At 38.3% G+C, this 19,282-nt stretch overlaps 1 protein-coding gene across 1 annotated transcript in view; it reads right to left on the bottom strand.

Moving 5' to 3' along the window:
* Positions 1-10,263: 10,263 nt before the first annotated feature.
* Positions 10,264-19,282, bottom strand: part of LOC138715660 (glutamate receptor U1-like) — a 30,240-nt gene continuing 21,221 nt past the window's right edge. The window contains exons 7-9 of the mRNA XM_069848731.1: positions 17,877-18,088; positions 16,140-16,402; positions 10,264-11,024 (exon numbers count right to left, since the gene is read on the bottom strand). Of these exons, the coding sequence (XP_069704832.1) occupies positions 10,787-11,024; positions 16,140-16,402; positions 17,877-18,088 (713 nt within the window). The 3' untranslated portion in view covers positions 10,264-10,786. The remainder of the gene's footprint in view (positions 11,025-16,139; positions 16,403-17,876; positions 18,089-19,282) is intronic.

Raw genomic sequence — 19,282 nt, 5'->3', positions numbered from 1 at the left:
CACCAGCAGATTACCCTGCACGAGTTAGGTTCTATCAGTGGTTCTTGCAGCAGTGTGGAGTAAATCCGAACTTTCCTGCCTTAGTATTATTTACAGATGAAGCACAGTTCACACGAGATGGCATAACAAATTTCCACAATCAGCATGTATGGGCGTATGAAAACCCACGTGCAACTGTTCCATCTCATCACTAGGTGCGGTTCTCCCTCAACATGTGGGCCGGTATCATTGGTGATCGATTAGTTGGACCCCATGTACTTGTAAACAGACTTACGGGGCAGGCGTACACAAACTTCCTGGAAAACACCATACCTCATGTTTTAGAAGACACTCACTCCACTGATCAATCGTCAACACATTCACTTCTTGCATGATGGCGCTCCTGCACACTTCAGTCGTACGGCTCGCCGGTACTTGGATCGAAGGTTTCCTGATCGATGCGATGGATAGGTAGAGGTGGCCCAATTGCTTGGCCTCCACGCTCACCTGATCTGAACCCTCTCGATTTCTACTTGTGTGGCCATTTAAAATCATTGGTTTATTCGTCTCCGGTGCCTGATTTGGAATCCCTTCGGAATTGAATTGTGGCATGTTTTGAGGACATACGCAGTACTCCTGGACTTTGGGATCGTGGTCGCAGGTCAATGAGACATCGATGTGAGGTCTGTATTCAAGCAGGAGGTGGACATTTTGAACATCTTCTGTAATGACAACGACCTGCGGAAAGAAAAACTTTCCGGTGAATTTCAATGTTGTAAAGGCCATATCTCGGAAATGAAGCATTTCCTGACACATGTTGTAATGAACTATTTTGATTGTCTACATGTGGGAAATACATACCTAAATTATGCCCCGTATTTTTTAACACCCTGTATAGTTTTAGATTGGTAAAGATCAAAGAATTTAATAAATACCACCACAGGCAGGATAAGTACACCCTAACCAATAATTAGATTACGGAGTGAAAAGGACCACGTGGAAAACCTCGAGGCACATTAAAAAGAAAATAGAGCGAAGCGGAGAACTTGGAAATCCATTAATTCATTTTACACTTACAGGTTTCCATGGCGTACCACGAGTGACATTAAAGTTTATTGTCAAAACGTTACATTACATCTCTCCTTGTAAGTATCTATGCGTTTCTTGTCAAAAATGAAACAATTGTAGAGGCACAAATCAAATTTTATAAAACGACGACCATCAGCACGTGTTTATATAGAAGTAGAAATGGGTTTTAAAAGAATCGGTTAGATAAAGACTACAATTCGCAGAGACTACTGTAAATAACTATAGCAAAAATTGACGTTAACGTACACTGTGTCCTAAAAGTCATGGTGGAGTTTCAGAGGATTATATTGTATTTTTTAATGAATAGTGGTAAAAATGTAATATTGGTGCCAGATGATAATAAAACTCTCAAAGTTTTTCGTCTGTAAGTTTGAAACACTGAAGGAAACAAAAGAGGGTAACAATCTAATAAATGTAATAATTTTCAATCTTACAATATATTATACAAGATGGCTGTCCGAAGAAAAGTGCAATGTGTTTTGTGGCTGTAAAAATTAGAATCTGTGACTCGTGTACGACATGTCCAGAAACGTGATAAGTGGCCTCATCGCTGAACAGCACACCATCTGAAACTGTTCGTCGTTGTTAATTTCATTAAACATATCCACATCAAACTTATACCTTTTGTGATAATCATCTGAAGTGCATCTAAGAATTGAAATTTATAAGGAGTCAGATGAAGATGTTTCTTTAAAGCTCTATGAACTGTTATAGGACGTCCTAATTGTCGGGAACATTTCCAAATCGTTTTCTATGGAATCTGAACAGATGCTCTTCGGATGGCTTCTAATATTTCATCATATTTGTCGATAGTCTTCCAGTACGTTTTTTCTCCAATAGGCTTCCAGTCTCTTTTAACTGTCTAATTCCAACGACGAATGTTATTCTTGTGTGGTGTTTCTTTATTAAATACGCGACGACATTCACTCTTCTTTGGACATCCATCTTGTATAATTAATTATAACCATAAAAATGATTACATTTGTTTGATTGTTACCGTCTTCTGTTTCCTTCAGTGCCTTAAATTTACAGACGAAAAACTTTGAGAGTTTTGTTTTCATCTGGCACCAATATTACATTTTTACTTCCATTCATTCAGAAAATATATTTCTCTGACACCTCACCATGACTTTTGGGACACAGTGTACTTTAAAAATGAACCAAAACAGACTTACAAAATACATTAATACATTAGGAAAGATAAGCTGAAAACAAGTAAATTCTATAGAGTGACCAAGGAAAAATTGGAATGGTCCAGTGGTGCCGTAAAAGGTTTAGTCAAGACTAATACGTGAAGAGGGAAACGCGTTAACATGTAATGTGAAAATGTAGCTTCTTCAAGCCACAGATTTTTAATAATTTAGCTATGAAGCCGGAAGCAAAGTAGCCTACTGTATAACGTCAATCACGAAAGTGAGGCCTGAAAGCGTTGGGTTACGTAGCAGAAACTTCAAGTTCAGCTATTAGCCCAGATCACATATAGATTGATCATTCCTATGTTAAAATCGGTTGCACTTTGAAGAGAACAACCGCCAGGATCGCCACCCGTCCGCCGTAAACGAACACGAGATGTCAGTACAGTTGCTAATGCAATTCAAATGGGAGTTATGACGCGACTCCTTATGTTACAACTAGATGGCAGCATAGTATTCCTGACAAAAGTTGTTACCGTCAAAACCTATAACGCCGAGCAATCTGGGTATATATGATCTAGGCTATTAGTTACAAAATGAAAAATGTACAACTGTATAACCATACCTTCCTGTTCAGTACACAGAATGACACAAGTGGATTGGAACCTATACAGTACACCTATGCTAACTTCTGTAAATATTATAGACTTCTGTTTAACAGAAATGAATTGACTAGCGGTCACAGGCATCAGTAGTATGACTAACCAATACATTGCGAACTAACACAAATCTATATCTATAATAGACTAGCACTACTTACCTACGTTAGGATAACAGAATTATGTTATTGTTTGTATCGTTGGTAGTAGGAGTGATCGATGGCATTAACGTTTGTTTACTACAAACCGGCACAGATACTTATCGCATGTCTCCACGTGTATGCGCCTCATCTGATTATCTAGTCATGTTTGTCACTATTGTTCGCATTGATTTTCTATTAATAGAAAACCATAGTCTCTTGCTAGTGATGAGATAAACTGCCCTTTTGTGATCAATGTTCGACCTGTGATTGCTCATTTATGATCACGGTGAACTTAGACAGTGATAAACAGCGAACTTGTTCGAGGTGAACACTGAACAGTTCTTTCTTCCCTGCTCATCAAAGCATCTCACTGCGATATTTCAATGCTCTCGATATTTCGCACATGATAGGAGAGGGCGAGAAAATGTTGAGGTTATGTGTTTGTACTTCACAGAAGTCAAATATAAGCACAATTCTGAGACGTAAATATAGGTGTTTCATCATTTTAAAAACATATTAAAGATTTAAAAGTCAAATGACATCATGTGCGTCAGGAATCACACCGACAGCTGAATTGCCACGAGAGGTGACTGACCAGTAGTGTGTGATTTCATAATCAGAGTGCACGGTGTATCACAGTAGCAATGCCCAAGAAAATCGAGCCTTTTTAGGAGGGGTACATAACAACTCTTTCCGATGCCAAGTACAGTTACGTGAAAATCATAGGAGCCTGCAAAACACGTGGTTTCATTATATCCAAGAAAGGCATCTTATGTGTACCTAATAAGACTGGCGAAAGCTCGGATGCGATTAATTCCAGAGTGGAAAAAGCAAGCAAAGGCGCCGCATCCCGCGAGATGATACAAATTAATTCCATTCGAGCTTTACCATTCTTATTAAGTACACAGAAGATGCCGTTCTTGGAAATAACGAAACCACGTGTTTTGCAGGCTCCTATGATTTTCACGTAACTGTACTTGGCATCGGAAAGAGTTGTTATGTACCCCTCCTAAAAAGGCTCGATTTTCTTGGGCATTGCTACTGTGATACACCGTGCACTCTGATTATGAAATCACTCACTACTGATCTGTCACCTCGCGCCACAGTTCAGCTGCCGTGTGACTCCTGACGCACATGATGTCATTCAAATTCGTTATCAGAGATCGGAAACAACTCGGTATAAGTTTGAATGAATAAATATATTGATAATTAGTAAAAAAAGGATATTAATATTAAAGAATTTGCTTAATTTTGTTCTTAAATTTATCAAAATTGAAATTACCTACGTCTGGATTTATTATTATCAATATGGAGTTGTATAACCTTGGTCCGAATATCTGATTGTGCTTTAGTCCAATGCTTGTGTAACATAAGGACATGTCAAATTTCTTCTGGTGAAATACACATGCGGTTCTTCTTTATATTTCTGACGATTTTATGATAATATTTTAATCATGTAGATTTATGTATTTCTTTAATTTGAAAAGCATTAAATTCTGGCTCAATCAAATTTTTGGATAACCAATTGACTTCTTTAAGTAAATTTTAATTATCCACTTTTGAGAAAGTGTAAACTTTTGTTGTTCCTCCCATCTGATTATACTATACTGAATTATATATTTAACCAAACCTACATAAACTAATCGCAGAATATTTGTGGGGTCTTAAGAACGAAAAATAGCAAAGTTTTAATTTTTTTTTAGTCTGTTACATAAAGAAGAAACACATTTATGTCACCTAAAATGCTGGTCCTAATTGTATCTCACTTGAGTAGATTCCTTCAATATAGGTCATTTGCAATCATCAAATCAGCATTATGAATTATGACATTTAATTTATCACAAGATTGTAATTGTTATAAACAACTGCCAGTTAAGACAAATGGAATCAAAGTAGTCTCGGAAACATTATTTAGCTTTGTTCCAAAACATTGCTTTGAAATACAATTTTTAATCTCATTGGATAAAGCGCTACAACTCGTACTCTAAATATTTGTTCACAGTTGCTCCTTGATCGCATAATGATTAGATTCAAATGCTAGAGGATATAATTATAATTGTAAACAAGTAGTGCCTGTAGGCTACCTTTCCTAATGTTGTTTACAACGTTGGATGTCGTGCAGCCGCATGAGCGTGTCTGACGTATGCGACAAGTAATATTTCATTTTATTGAGTATTGACTTGGAGCTACTGTAGAACAATTTAGTACTATAAGTTATTGTTCTGCTGCACAATTTCTAGTCGTGTCGCCATTTCGACATACAGTAAAACTTCATTTAGGCCCTATACGTTTTTACGAAGTCTAAAGAAAAAAAAGTAGGCCTATAAGCTAAGTGAGAAAAATATTCTAACTGAAATTATATTTAATAACATCTGAAATAGCATTCGAAGACTATATGGGCAGAATAAGTTACGTCAATTTAGTAAAATTTTCACAAGAGAAATTTAGAACTTCACAGATAGGCTATTTGAGTCTATAACACAGTACTCAATTTTATAACACACATTCTTGAAGAATTTAAGATTACTTGTAGGAAATCTTAGCTGCTGACTGATATGCAGGGTTGTTTCCGATCTCTGATAACGAATTTGAATGACATCATGTGCGTCAGGAGTCACACGACAGCTGAACTGTGGCGCGAGGTGACAGACCATTAGTGAGTGATCTCATAGTCAGAGTGCACGGCGACTCACAGCAGAAATTCCCAAGAAAATCGAGTCTTTTTGGGGGGTACGTAACAACCCTTTCCAATGTCAAGTACAGTTAAGTGAAAATAAGAGAAGCCTGCAGTAAACGAGGTTTCGTTATTTCCAAGAAAGGCATCTTCTGTGTAGTTAATAAGATTGGTAAAGCTCGAATGGAATTAATTTGTATCATTTCGTGGGATGCAGCGACTTGTACGGGAGGTGGATTTGCTTGCTTTTTCCACTCTGGAATTAATCTCATCCGAGCTTTGCCAGTCTTATTAGGTACACACAAGATGCCTTTCTTGGAAATAACGAAACCACGTTTTTTGCAGGCTTATATGATTTTCACGTAATTGTACTTGGCATCGAAAAGAGTTGTTATGTACCACTCCCAAAAACGTTCGATTTTCTTGGGCATTGCTACTGTGAAATACCGTGCACTCTGATTTTGAAATCACTCACTACTGGTCTGTCACCTCTCACCGCAATTCAGCTATCGGTGTGATTCCTGACGCACATAACATCATTCAAATTCGTTATCAGAGATCGGAAACAACCCTGTATTACATTTCAAACTCCAATCCAGAACCTTTAAGACATTGACTTACCTTGTTCTTTCAATGTGATTTTCGCTTAGAAATATGTAATTTTTTTTTTACAAAAAGTTAATTATTTTTTGTTTGCTCTTAAGAAATAATTTATTCCTCAAATTGTAATAACTGTTCCATAATTTATTAAATTACATCATGCTGTGTTACAAAATATTTCATTGTTCCTAAAATCGTAATAATGTCATTGAAGGTACAATATTGGTGCAGGAAAGCATGTGTAGTTTCGAATTCTTACGGATACCACAGTGGCCCGAATCTTAACAATTAACATGTAGGTGCGGTATTACATATTCACGACAAACGTAATTTCTAGCAAAATTGGTTCAGAACATATAAACAAAGTTTCGTATTTCCTGGGGTTTAAAATACGATTATGTAAGTGTAAAAAATGTATAAACGAAAAACGTATAACCGAAATAAATTAACATGAAACGTAGCCTATAGGAATTTTGCCGGGACTTCAAAAAAATATTGTAAATTTTATTACTGAACAACAATGTAATTTTATTATTTCAACAATTACTCTTCACTTTCTACAATTTAATTCCACTCCCGTCAACAATGGGATTTGCTCTCCACACAGTAACACAGTATTCGTTAGTGCACTCCACAGACGACAATGTCAATTTACTTGGACTATTACGAACAACAATGAACTGTTAATCTTAACTAATATTCACAAAGCACTGTTTACAACACAGAACTGTCAGTTCTCAGTTCACAGCTCGTTTGACTCGGCTAGTTCTTCTAGCTCAGTCACTCGCGTTCACAGAATCTCGAACCCCAGACCTTCAGAGACGATCCGCTGAACTTCGAACTCAGGTCCCCCAACTGCGGTCCACTGCACTCGAACTCCAGGCTTCAGGCTCCACAGTTACGGACACAACTCAAGTCGCGCTCTGGTCTCGAAGCTGGCTTCACTGCTACACAAGACTAACTCGCTTACTGTCCAAATCTGTCTGTAACAACACTGGCTTACTGACTGACTTTCACTTGCGTCTTCTCTTTTATAACTAAAAACCATAGTTTCTGGAGAGTTCGCGATCTCGCTTCCCCTCTCTCCCGCGGCCCAGAATGCCGCCGTTTCTCCTCTCCATGCCGCCCCCCCCCAGTGCTCCGTGGAGCCCGTGTCGACTCCCGCGCGACTCTTGCGGGACGCGTGTTCGAATCTCGAGGTGGCTGTCACAATATATATATATAAATGTGAAAAACGTGCAAGTATGAAATAAGTAAAATAATTTTTACTTTATTACTTAGAGAACCCTTGATACGTCATTCTCAGTGGTCCAGTTGTTAACATGCTTGTCATTACATCCGGGTTCAATCCCCAGCGTGGAAAAAATTATTTTTAAGCACAATAAACATATTTGTCATAGCTTCCTTTATAAGGTATAATATTAAGTTGAGAGTTCATCTTCATCCCTGACCTACATAAACAGAGTGTTAAAGAAAGCATTCAATTTTATGAGAGCCGGTAGTATTCATCAAAACAAGAAAAAAAGACGTGTCCTAAAATTAATATATTCCAAGATATGAGTAGTTGTTCAATGTCCAATGTAATTTCCATTAAAAAAACATTCCATTTCCTCAGAGACGGTAGAATTCCTCAGAACATAAAAGAAGTGTAATAAATAAGATTTGGATAAAGTAGCTGTATCAGCATAGGCTGTATAGCTGTATAGGATAGGGCCTTGATTGCTTCAGACTAGTAAACATTACCCCCTCCCACAAGCTAAAACTCTACCTGTTGGGAAGAGCGCTCCCCACCCCCTAGCTGAAACATCAGTGGATGGACAGTACAGCCCAACGAGCACAGGTACAGCCGATAGGAACTGAATATACGTCGTCACTACTGTCGGCTGGAGAACACGAGACAACTAGTTAATGTTTGTAAACAAAACGCACGACCAAGGATACCTATCTTGATACAGCTACTTTATCCGAACCTTAGTACCGGTAATAGGCCTAAACAAGGATCCTATAGTCCCGTCGCTCTAATTTCCGGCAGCCAATCGCGTTGCAGGTTGGCTACATTTAAACGTGTGCGTCTTGTGATTCGCTTACGAAGACGTTATTCATTTCTTAAGGCTCGATAAATACTTAATATAATCGCCCGCCATTTTGGCTCTTTCGTTGGCGTTCGCAGAAAGCACACGAACACGTTATTTGCCGCTCAATTATTTTCTGAATTACATAGGAGCTACGACATGATAATGTTTAACCGTGTGGCAAATAGATTTCTCTTATGGTAGCTCGGTAACGAAAGAATAAAAATGGCGAACGATACTACCTACCTAGACTTTATAGAGCCTTCACTTCCTAAGACGTAAGCAAAGAGGCGGAGTCACTCCGGAAATAACAGCGTCGCGACTATTAAATTAAATTTTGTACGAAACAAGCGCTTTGAAATTGGTATTGTATTTATTTATTTTATTGGGTTATTTTACGACGCTGTATCAACATCTAGGTTATTTAGCGTCTGAATGTTATGAAGGTGATAATGCCGGTGAAATGAGTCCGGGGTCTAACACCGAAAGTTACCCAGCATTTGCTCGTATCGGGTTGAGGGAAAACCCCGGAAAAAATCTCAACCGGGTAACTTGCCCCGACCGGGATTCGAACCCGGGCCACCTGGTTTCACAGCCAGACGCGTTGACCGTTACTCCACAGGTGTGGACTTGGTATTGTAAGAACAGCATATTTTCTAATGTGAGCTCTTTGCTTATTTCTTATTGGGTATATAGTATCATATCGGAAATGCAGTAAACAAAAGGGTAACAACGTCTGAGTCCTTAAGACATAGGGCAGAAGGCTGCGTTATACAAATTAAAATTATTTTGAGCATATCATTTGATGTTAATGAACACATATTCGTGTCTGGGAAGATATCAATTTTAGGACCCATGTTTATTAGACTTTGGTTTCTTGTTTTTTGAATACTACCATCTCTCAAAATATTGAATTTTTTAAAATACTATATTTAACGGGTTGTTGTACAGTAACTTTTACCTATTACTCTTTCCCCGTGTTCAGACTCCATATTCCTCTGTTAAAAGTTTCTTCTTCTGTGAAATTCCACTGTGACACAACTTGTTTTTCTTTGTCTACTCCTCTTTCTTCTTCTTGATGGTATTCTGTGGTAAAATTTTCTAGATCAGCGATAATTTCTTCTTCATCAGTAAATTACTAACACTAAAGGCAAAATTTACTGGTTATTTATCTCTATCTACTAGACATTTGAACAAAACACAAATCCGTTGAGCGACAACCCATGGAAGGCCAAGGCCTACCACCCGACTACTGGCCTCACGTTCACATCCCTCAGTACAAGTGATCGATGATCCAACTAGTACGGGATTAAACGTGTGGTTAGCACGATGATTCCCCAACCGTTATAGCTGATTTTCACTACCTATCGTAGATCCCCAAATTCATCACGATGCTGGGTGGGAACCGGTTCCATGCACTGGCCAAAAATTCACGAGAAAATTTCTTTCCCCATGAAGATTCGAACCATCGTTTATTCTATAAAGTGAGTCCAAAGGATAACACCTAAGGCCCCTCACTTACGACGCTAGACCTAATCCACATTTCAGCTGATGAAAATACCGTCTTTTAGCAATAAATAAGCGTTTAACAATTTACACCTTCCTTAGGCCTACAGGGTTTTGATGTAGAACGAAATAAGCACAGTTGTTTCTAGATGTTGACTATCATCTTGGTAGAGATATGGATGCGTTCCTTTTGTCATTTTTAGAAACACTCTGCCATCACAGATTTTACTCTGGTTAAATGAGATGTCGGCTGATCATAATATGTAAGCATCCGTTGATTACATTATAGACGTGTGAGTTACACTGTTAACTGGTACGGATATAAGAAGTATATGAAACTAATATGAGCTTCTAGGTGCCCAAATTTAAGTTTACTCTTTTGAAAAAATAATTTTATTCTAATGCTACTTGCTGTACATTTTCTTCAAATACTACTACAGTGAAATCTCGATACAACGATACCGCGTGGACTAGAAAAAAAAATATATTGTCGTACAGGAATTTATTGTTATATAGAGAATTTACGAAGAAAAAAAAATGCATGCCATTTGGAAGGTATAGTACCGTTTAAGGAGCCACTCCTATAATTGATGTACATTAAATTATTTAAGAATTTATAGTATTTAATAAAATTGCGATGAACACTTGTGTTTGTTAGCATAAAAAACAAAATATTATAGAGAAAAATAATGCAATTGTGTTTTAACATTACATTAACAGAATTAATGCTGAGACTACAATATTTTAACATTATAGAGGGTATTATTGTTATATCGGTAATCGTTGTATGAAGATTTCACTGTATTTTTGTTGCGATCATAATTTTGCAATTGCACAATTTTATTCACAGAGTCATTTACCACATGTGATTGTGTTTAACTATCCTGAAAGTTTTCCCGTATCCATGGAATATAACATTTTAGCATCAGGCTCAGATCTGAAGAACGTAATTGCGCAGCCGTACGCGCTTGTGGTGACTGTGAACCAGTCGTTCCGCGCAGAGACACAGCACGGCCACTGCGATTCCGGCAACCAGAATCATGAAGATGGGCGTCACAATCTCCAGAGACACTCTGGTCACCTCCATCTCTTCCATCTCCCGCATCATTGACGGTGCGTCGTCCTCAGCCACTCTCTTGATGATCCCAAAAGCAGTCATATCTTTCAATCTGTGGATTACAGCGAAACCTGAATTTATTCTCACAGAAATATTAGCTACTCTAACAAGATGTAATGTCAACCCATTAGAAGAATTATAAGAAGATAAACAGCATTTATCGGAAGCAAAGGCAGTTTAAGGGGCGCAAACCAGCGTCGCGGTTGAGGTGCTGCTATGTAGAGCCTCGGTTTTCCTGAACCTACATATTCGAGTTGCGAGATGCGAGGCCCGTCTCTCACAAATCCGGACTGCACGAGAGATAATGAGTGGTTTCTATAACTGCGAGGTGCGAAGTCTGCGTACCTCGCAACTACACTGCGTGTTCAATTCAAAGTGTGTCATGGCTCGCTGTATGCCGTCATGTGGCTAGTCGATGAGCCTAGAGAATTCAATCTTCCTACACTTCCACAGAGGCGTATTACTTATATGCCAAAGAAGTTGCCTTGCAAGTACGGCGTTCATTCTGAAGAGTACTTACCGATACGTACGGTAACACCTGTAGTGGCAGGAATGTGAATTGTTTGGAAACACGTACTGAGGTGAGTTTTTTCTTACTGTCGGGATATGAGGAGAGGGTTAAGACGATTACTTACGTATTTGTTGACATTAACTTCGACGGTCAACATGGACACGGAGCATTTGATTTGTATTGTGGAATGTTCCCGTACGCAACCGATGATAACAAATACCCTGCGTACGACTTGCACACAGTTCGAAAGAGGTTATGGTAGCACACAGACTTTACAGACCGCCATCTGTTGCTACGGACGTTCAAGTTATACCATACACGTACACGTTCTCAAGTTCAGATTGAACTCCTTGATTAATAGGCAACTTCTCTGACATAAAAGCTGAAACTCGCTTCAAATCGCTGACTCACAACAGTGACGTCATGACACACTTTGAAATGAACACCCAGTAGAAACCACTCACTATCCATCGTATAGTCCGGATTTGTGGGAGACGGGCCTTGCACCTTGCAACTCGCATGCGCAGGTTCAGAAAAAGCAAGACTAAGCGGAAAGTCACGGCTTCGATTCCCTTTGGGTCATTGATTTCCTCTATTAATTTAATTCTTCTAACCGCACTTTGGCCCTGGGGTTCTCTTAGTCTCTAACCATCCTGCCACCTTAAGAGTCTTTCAGGGCCTGCAATGGGATAACGTTGATTTTCCTTTTTTGATGAAGTTTAAATTGTTCATATATTCGCTACCTAATTTTTATGCAATACCAAAATCCTGGACATTGTATCTTAAGAATGTGTTTCTAATACAATCTTCAGTTGTCAAAGTTTTAACGGATCGCTATTATCGACGACAGGTGGCAAGCTTCGTTTGGCTCAAAGAAGGTCGACAGGCGTTTAAGTTCTCCCGCGCCAATCACATTGTTTTCCAACGGTCAAAGTCGAAATATTGTATGTTGCCGCTTTTTTCACTCAGTTTTATACATTATAATGTCTTGTGATACTGCTTGTATAGAGCAAAAATGTAGTAGCTAGGTTATTCTTATTCTTAGAAGACGTGCCAGCTCTTACCGAAAATAATACGACAGTTTCTTTTCTTCTCAACTGTCGCTCATCATACCGAGGCAATAATAACTTGTTTTTTTTTTATATACAGTTGACTGAATTATTGTGAATTTATTTTCCTTGCAATTGCGTTTTATCAATTTTTATATAAGCTACTGTAAGGAATTGAAACTGCACGGGCTAACACTCTAACTTTTAAACTATTACAGCTACTCAACTCTCAAAAAGAGGTGGAAAGTCTCCAGTTCCGAAGGCTAATATTGCAGACTCTAGTAGGCTTATTGTGTCCTCATCATCATCATCATCCTTCATGCATTAGGAAATTGATTCCTGTAGCAGCTACTGAAATTGGTCCATCCATCTTTTGGCTGGTCTTCCAATATTTCTTCTTCCCCGAGGTTTATATTTCCAAAACTTATATGGTATCCTGTCCTCCTGCATCCTTGAAATGTGAGACATCCATGTATTTCTATATTCTTCTATTTTGTTGTTTAATTCATATATCTCAAGTTCTTCTCTTATTTCTTCGTTTCTTTTATGTTCTATTTTCCTGTAACCTGCTACGTTTCTCAAAAATTTCATCTCATTTGTTTGTAATCTAGAGGCATCTCTCTTTTTCATAACCCATGTTTCGCTTCCATATAGTAAACTGGGCACTGACATCACCTTATAAAATTTTAACAATGTATCTTTTCTAGCTTTTGATTTCAGAGTTCTTCTTATTGTTCCATTTATGTAATTAAAATTTTCTATTTTTTCTTTTTGATCATAGTCTCCTTTATAAGATAAGGTAACACCCAAAAATTTAAATTTATTTACCTGTTCTATGATACAGTTTCCTATTACTATTTTAGATCTTACAGGAGATTTGCCACAAAATGCCATAGTTTTAGTCTTATGTACAGATATCTCCATATTATAGTTCTTATTTATTTTCCATAACTCATGTACTGCTCTCTGTAGGTTATTTTCATTATTTGCTATTACTACCTGATCGTCAGCGAATAGCATCGTCATTATGAAATTATCTTCATTAAAATTCTGTGTATAGTTCTTTATTTTTATTTTCCATTTTCTTAATATTTCGTCCATATATATATTGAATAGAATCGGCGACATACTGCAGGCTTGTCTCAAACCTAAGTTAACTTCCTCTACTCTTATCTGTGTATCACCAGCTATTTGTATTTTAGAATTAATATATATGTTTCTAATCACTTCAACTAGATGCAATGGAATACCTCTATTATATAATATTCTCCATAATTCATTTCTATTCATTCTATCGAACGCCTTAATATAATCAATAAATGTTAAATGTGTTTCTCTATTAAATTCTTTATGCTTTTCTATTATTTGTTGTAATACAAATATGTTATCTATACAGCTTCTTCCTTTCCGAAAGCCTGCTTGTTCTTCCATTATTATCGCTTCACTTATAGGTTTTAGCCTTTCTGTTATTATTTTGGAGTAAATTTTATACGCTGCATTTAGTAAAGATATTCCTCTATAGTTTTGGCATTTAGATTTGTCTCCTTTTTTGAATATTGGTTGTATAATTGTCATTTTCCATTCTTCAGGTATTTGTCTTATTGTGTCCTACCGCTCCTATTGTAGGTCTCTAGATTTTGTAGATATCGTGATTCAGCTGTGTGGTGCCATCTTTCGATTTAACTTGCACATCTTTACGGTTCCGATGGAGTCTCACTGCAGTGCTTTCCACTTCCGGAGTTTTCTTCTCTGACACTGCAGGAATTATAATATTTTGAAGGCAGAAAAGTCCCTCCAAAAAATTCACATACTGGGTTAACATTTGAGGAGTAAAGTTGAAGAATGTTACTAGAGGCAAAGTTAACAGCATCAGAGCCGGGCGCCCGAGAATGCCAGTCGCTATAAAGCTAGTGGTGAGCATGACAATCCATGGCCCGGAATATTAAGTCCTTATAACCTATATGAATATCGGAAACCCGTACTAACATCAGCCTGGGGTATTTGGGAGATTGGGCCAGAACTTCGAAGATGCAATGCCTGCACTGAATGTGATGGTCGCCAGTTCGAATAACATTTGGTGTAATACAAAATAAATTAAGTTCTTGCAAACTTTGTCTACTTAATTTTTACACAAATTACTATTACTTTATTGGTATGTTATTCGCCATGTAGTTCCTGACATTCGAAGACTTATACTGACTCAAAATTATTTCCTAGAGCATGAGTTCGTTATAAAATTGTTATATTTCAACCCTTCAGTTTCAGCGCAACCTTTTGAATCACTCTGTATATCTTATTGTTTCTCTATGAGGCCGGGAGGGGAACATCCCTATGCACCGCGACCTGAGGTCTATTGTGCGCCCCTGGGATGAGTTGTAGCCCAACGACCGCACCCACGCCGAACAGACCTAACCCAACACCCTAACGACCAGTTCTGCCATACCTCTAAGTCCGTGTACCATTCCACCCCAACAGCCCCCCCCCACATTCCCCCCTCAAACGGTCTGAGGTGAAGGCCACCCCTCTCGTCGTGAGTGGGGTGGGTTCCGGTGCTGGGTCACCAACTACCATGCTTTGGCATATCCATGGAGGCCGGCCGAGAGCGTCAGCAGTTTCGGAGGGCCGCCGCAGGCGCGATCTGAAAACTAAGAAAGACAATCGGAATGATAAGGAAAGGATGATGAGGGGCGGAAGGAAGTGGCGAGAATGAGTGGGGTTCCATACTCCTGATAAAGTTACCTGATATTCATCCATAGGAGTGAGGGAAAAACCCCGAAGAAACCTTATCCAGGCAACTCGTCCCAAACGGGGAATCGAACCCTGTCCCGCTAGGTTCGGGAGCGAATATGCTACCATGAGACTACAGCGGTGGACGTATATCTTAGCCCTTAAATTCGCAAAGTATCCTATAGGATACAACAGGTTAATAGGCTATAATATGCTATAACTTTAATAGAACAATAGAAAAAAAAACTGATAGGAAAATTAAAATTTTACAATACTATAATACTGTACAACATATAAAATATGTACATTGTGATAGTTGTTTTCTTTACAGTCCGACACGGTTTAATGAACTAGTGTGAGAAATGAAGTTTTGCCAATTTAAGGGTTAAGATCGGAGTGTATTCCTTGCCGTCCTTGTTGAATCTGTCAGGCTATTCCTTTGAAGATTATCTGCAAGATGAGGTTCCCCTGGCCGCGTTGCGGGCGCTGCGCAGGGTAAGAACAGTGAAGTCGGAACAGGCCTTGAGGCCTATACCCTGAAGAAGAAGAAGAAGAAGAAGAAGAAGAAGAAGAAGAAGAAGAAGAAGAAGAAGAAGAAGAAGAAGAAGATCGGAGTGTAGAAAATCTCCGATCCGTTTCCCAACGAGAAATAAAGCATGTGAAGGTGAAATGTTGAAATGTCACAACAGTCTAGTACGTAGTCACGAAGCTTGAGTTGTGAGGGTACTAGGAACAATAGACTGTGCAGGTACTATTTCGCATTGTCTGTAATGAGGCGATATTAGCGATCCTAGTGGTTAGCAACTATCTATGGATGCATATTTACTATGTATTGAGCTTCGTGACTGTATATAGGCTACTAGACTGTGATGCTACTCACTTCTTATTGAATGTTTTGATGTACGGAATGGACTTGTTCACGACGATGCTTCCATATGTAACGACGCTGATCTGCGGGATTTCAACAATCTCGCATGTGATGACGTGTCTGAAAATCCTTACGAAGAAGTCAGCAGTCATGAAAGCGTATTTGTCCGACGTGCACAAACGCCTGAGTCCCTCCTCTTCTGTATCCGGAATTCTGTCTTTGCCATTTCTTATCAACTTTTTGTGCATTTTAAGTAACATTTCGTCGGAGGCTTCCTGTAAACAATAAATTAATTTTCAGTCAGTTTGGAGGAATTAAATAGCCATCTTGTTCGGCCTAACAAACGTTTCTTTGTGCAGCAAACATTCGATCCTATTCCATTTTCTTTGATTAATGCGCAGTTTATATTCTTTTAAACATTCTTAAATAGGCCTATACAGGTGCATTTTAGCAATGAAATGTAACAAAATTAAACTAAACAGAAATGGATTTTTGGAAACAATCAGCTAGGATTTCTAGGAAGGACAAAAGTAAAAATACAATAAAATTAATAAAAAAATCAACGTAATTGGTTCGTTTGGACGATATTAAAACAAAACAATAAAAATGGAATGAACATATCAAAAGAATGGAAGTGGGCAGTTACCAAAGAAATTATGGAATGGTATCCACCAGGAAGTTGGAAACGAGGCAGTCCCAAACGTAGGCTACTTGGTTGCAAGGAATTGGCGGAATGATAAGAAAGGATTAACAGAGGGAGTTTGGGAGGATGAATACTTATAGGCCTAATCTAAGTAGAAGCAGAAAAATGTTATAACATTGTACAATCAGCAGAATAACAATAATAATAATAATAATAATAATAATAATAATAATAATAATAACCCTTATTACAATGGGGGAGGATAAAATTTTCTTACCCTTGACAGAGTCTAAAGGAAGATATTAATTTCTTTGCGGGTATACTGACCGCCATACTATACTCCGTTTCTGAAATCTGTAGAGTAGTCTATAGGAGACGAAATAAGTCCTTTGCACAAGTGGTGAATGGAGTGGGCCAGTCCAATGACCACTTTGGGGGAAAGCACTGCTTGAAAACGAGCATCTAAAATCTGTCACCTTCTGTCATGCGCATCTTACCCCTTAGCGACCGTGAGACGATGCAGCCCGCAATGTACTTCCGCACTGATAGGCTCCGCCCAGTCGTTTGTCATCGGCTTCACCCAAATGCGTCGACTTACTTCACAGATTTCAGAAACAGAGTGTACCTGCAGCAGTGTATAGGGACTAGAAGATCACAGTGTACAATTCTCCCATTATACGCTGTTATTTATGTATACATTTAGCTCGGTCACACTGTATTATTACTTTTCTATAAACTTAGTTCTTAACAAAGTTAGAGTAATTTCAAATGTTTCTATGGCCCGTCCCAGGAATCTATAGAGTGACTTGGCGCATATGAGGGCGGAGTCTATCTGTGCCGGAGTGTATTGCGGGCAGTATCAGCTCGAGGCCGTTATGGGGTGAGAAGAGTTCAGATAGAAATGACCCCCTCTCTGCAAGCGATTGGTAGCTTCGTTCAACCAATGCCTCCCCTCAGAGCGGTCATTGGTCCTCGTCCTCCCACATACCACATGCGCACAAATCTTATTTCGTCTTTCTACTCCACAGATTCCTGAGACGGACCATAGACTTTTGAATAGCCCTATTTCAACAAAATAAAATTAACTACACTATAAACATTTTTACCTTGAATATGACTTCATTGTAAGCCGCTACTCCGAATTCATAAGAATTGTCGTCTACGAAAGTCTGAAAATTTGTGAAAGGCAGCTGGAATTGTTCCACAGAGAGGTAGGAAATGATGATGGCAGAATAGGATTGCGTGAGGATCACAGCTGTGAGGAGGCTTACGAGGTAGACGACTCGGCATGAGAGACTGATGGGCGTGACATCCGCACCTGCGCAATACAACATTATACTATTAATATCAGTCACATACATTCTTTCACAGTCAGGTAAAATAACTTCACTTAGGGCCTACTATTCAAATAGCCAGTAACAACAAACTCAAGAGTGTCTTCTTGAAGTGAATGAAAATGAATCGGTTATTTGAGAAACCACACAAGTCCACTTTTAGCCAAAACAAATTTATTATGTTTCTGGCATTAATACATTGGCACGTCTGTAGCAGAAAATAGAATATGTCCGCCTTATTTTAAGTGATGATGTTATGATAGTATTTCCTTGAAGAGGATGAAATCAAAAGATTTTATGAAGATACAGTATATATATTCCTGGCCTAGTCGTAACAAGAGATGACGCACCTGAGGAGCTGTGGTGTGGGACTTCAATAAGATATCAGTGTTTTCATTTTAAAACGTTTTAAGGATTTTCTTTTAATTTCGTATACGAAAGATAAAATACATTATGTATTAAATTTGTACTTATATAACTTTTGTTCTCACTTGCTTACATACAAAACAAATTCAAACTATTTTATAGCAAATATTTCTGGTATTTGAGAAACAACATATGCCCAAGAATTTTAGGGCATTCTAATATCACCTAACAGTGTTGAGATATTGCTATCGTACCGTATAGCGGAAGTGTTCGATATTCGCCTATTCTCGCTCTGCAGGAGGAAACCTGTCTTGTGTGTTCGAACATGTTATGAAAATATTTTCTGTCCTCTTCTCCCATCCCTTCATGTTTTAAGCCGTTTAAGGATCTGAGCACATATCTTGCGAAGTTTGTAATGTCTTGGTTTCCTCTCTCATGTTTCAACATCGCACGATACCTAGGAGTCGGTACTATGAACAAATGCATTTTTTTAAATATATTTTCTTTTGATTTACTTGTACTTATATTTATGTGAATTATTAGTCATATTGATAATAAAAATTACCTGTACTCATTACTGTACATTACTTCGTAAGATATGTAACTGACATCCTTATGCAGCTAAAGCATAAAGGGACAAGAGTGGAGGAATTAATGAGAAAGGCAGCGAAGAGTCAACAGAAACTCGGCAAATATGAATTGAATATACGGCCTTTTATTGCCTTCTAACGAATTCGGTTATTTTTATTTACATGCTTCACTTCTACGTATTGTTGGATGCCTATGCAGTAGGTGAAGTTTGTAATATCTTA

The sequence above is a fragment of the Periplaneta americana genome, chromosome 15, assembly GCF_040183065.1.
Source record: "Periplaneta americana isolate PAMFEO1 chromosome 15, P.americana_PAMFEO1_priV1, whole genome shotgun sequence".
Taxonomy (NCBI): Eukaryota; Metazoa; Arthropoda; class Insecta; order Blattodea; family Blattidae; genus Periplaneta; species Periplaneta americana.
This window is presented reverse-complemented; position numbering and strand designations above follow the sequence as displayed.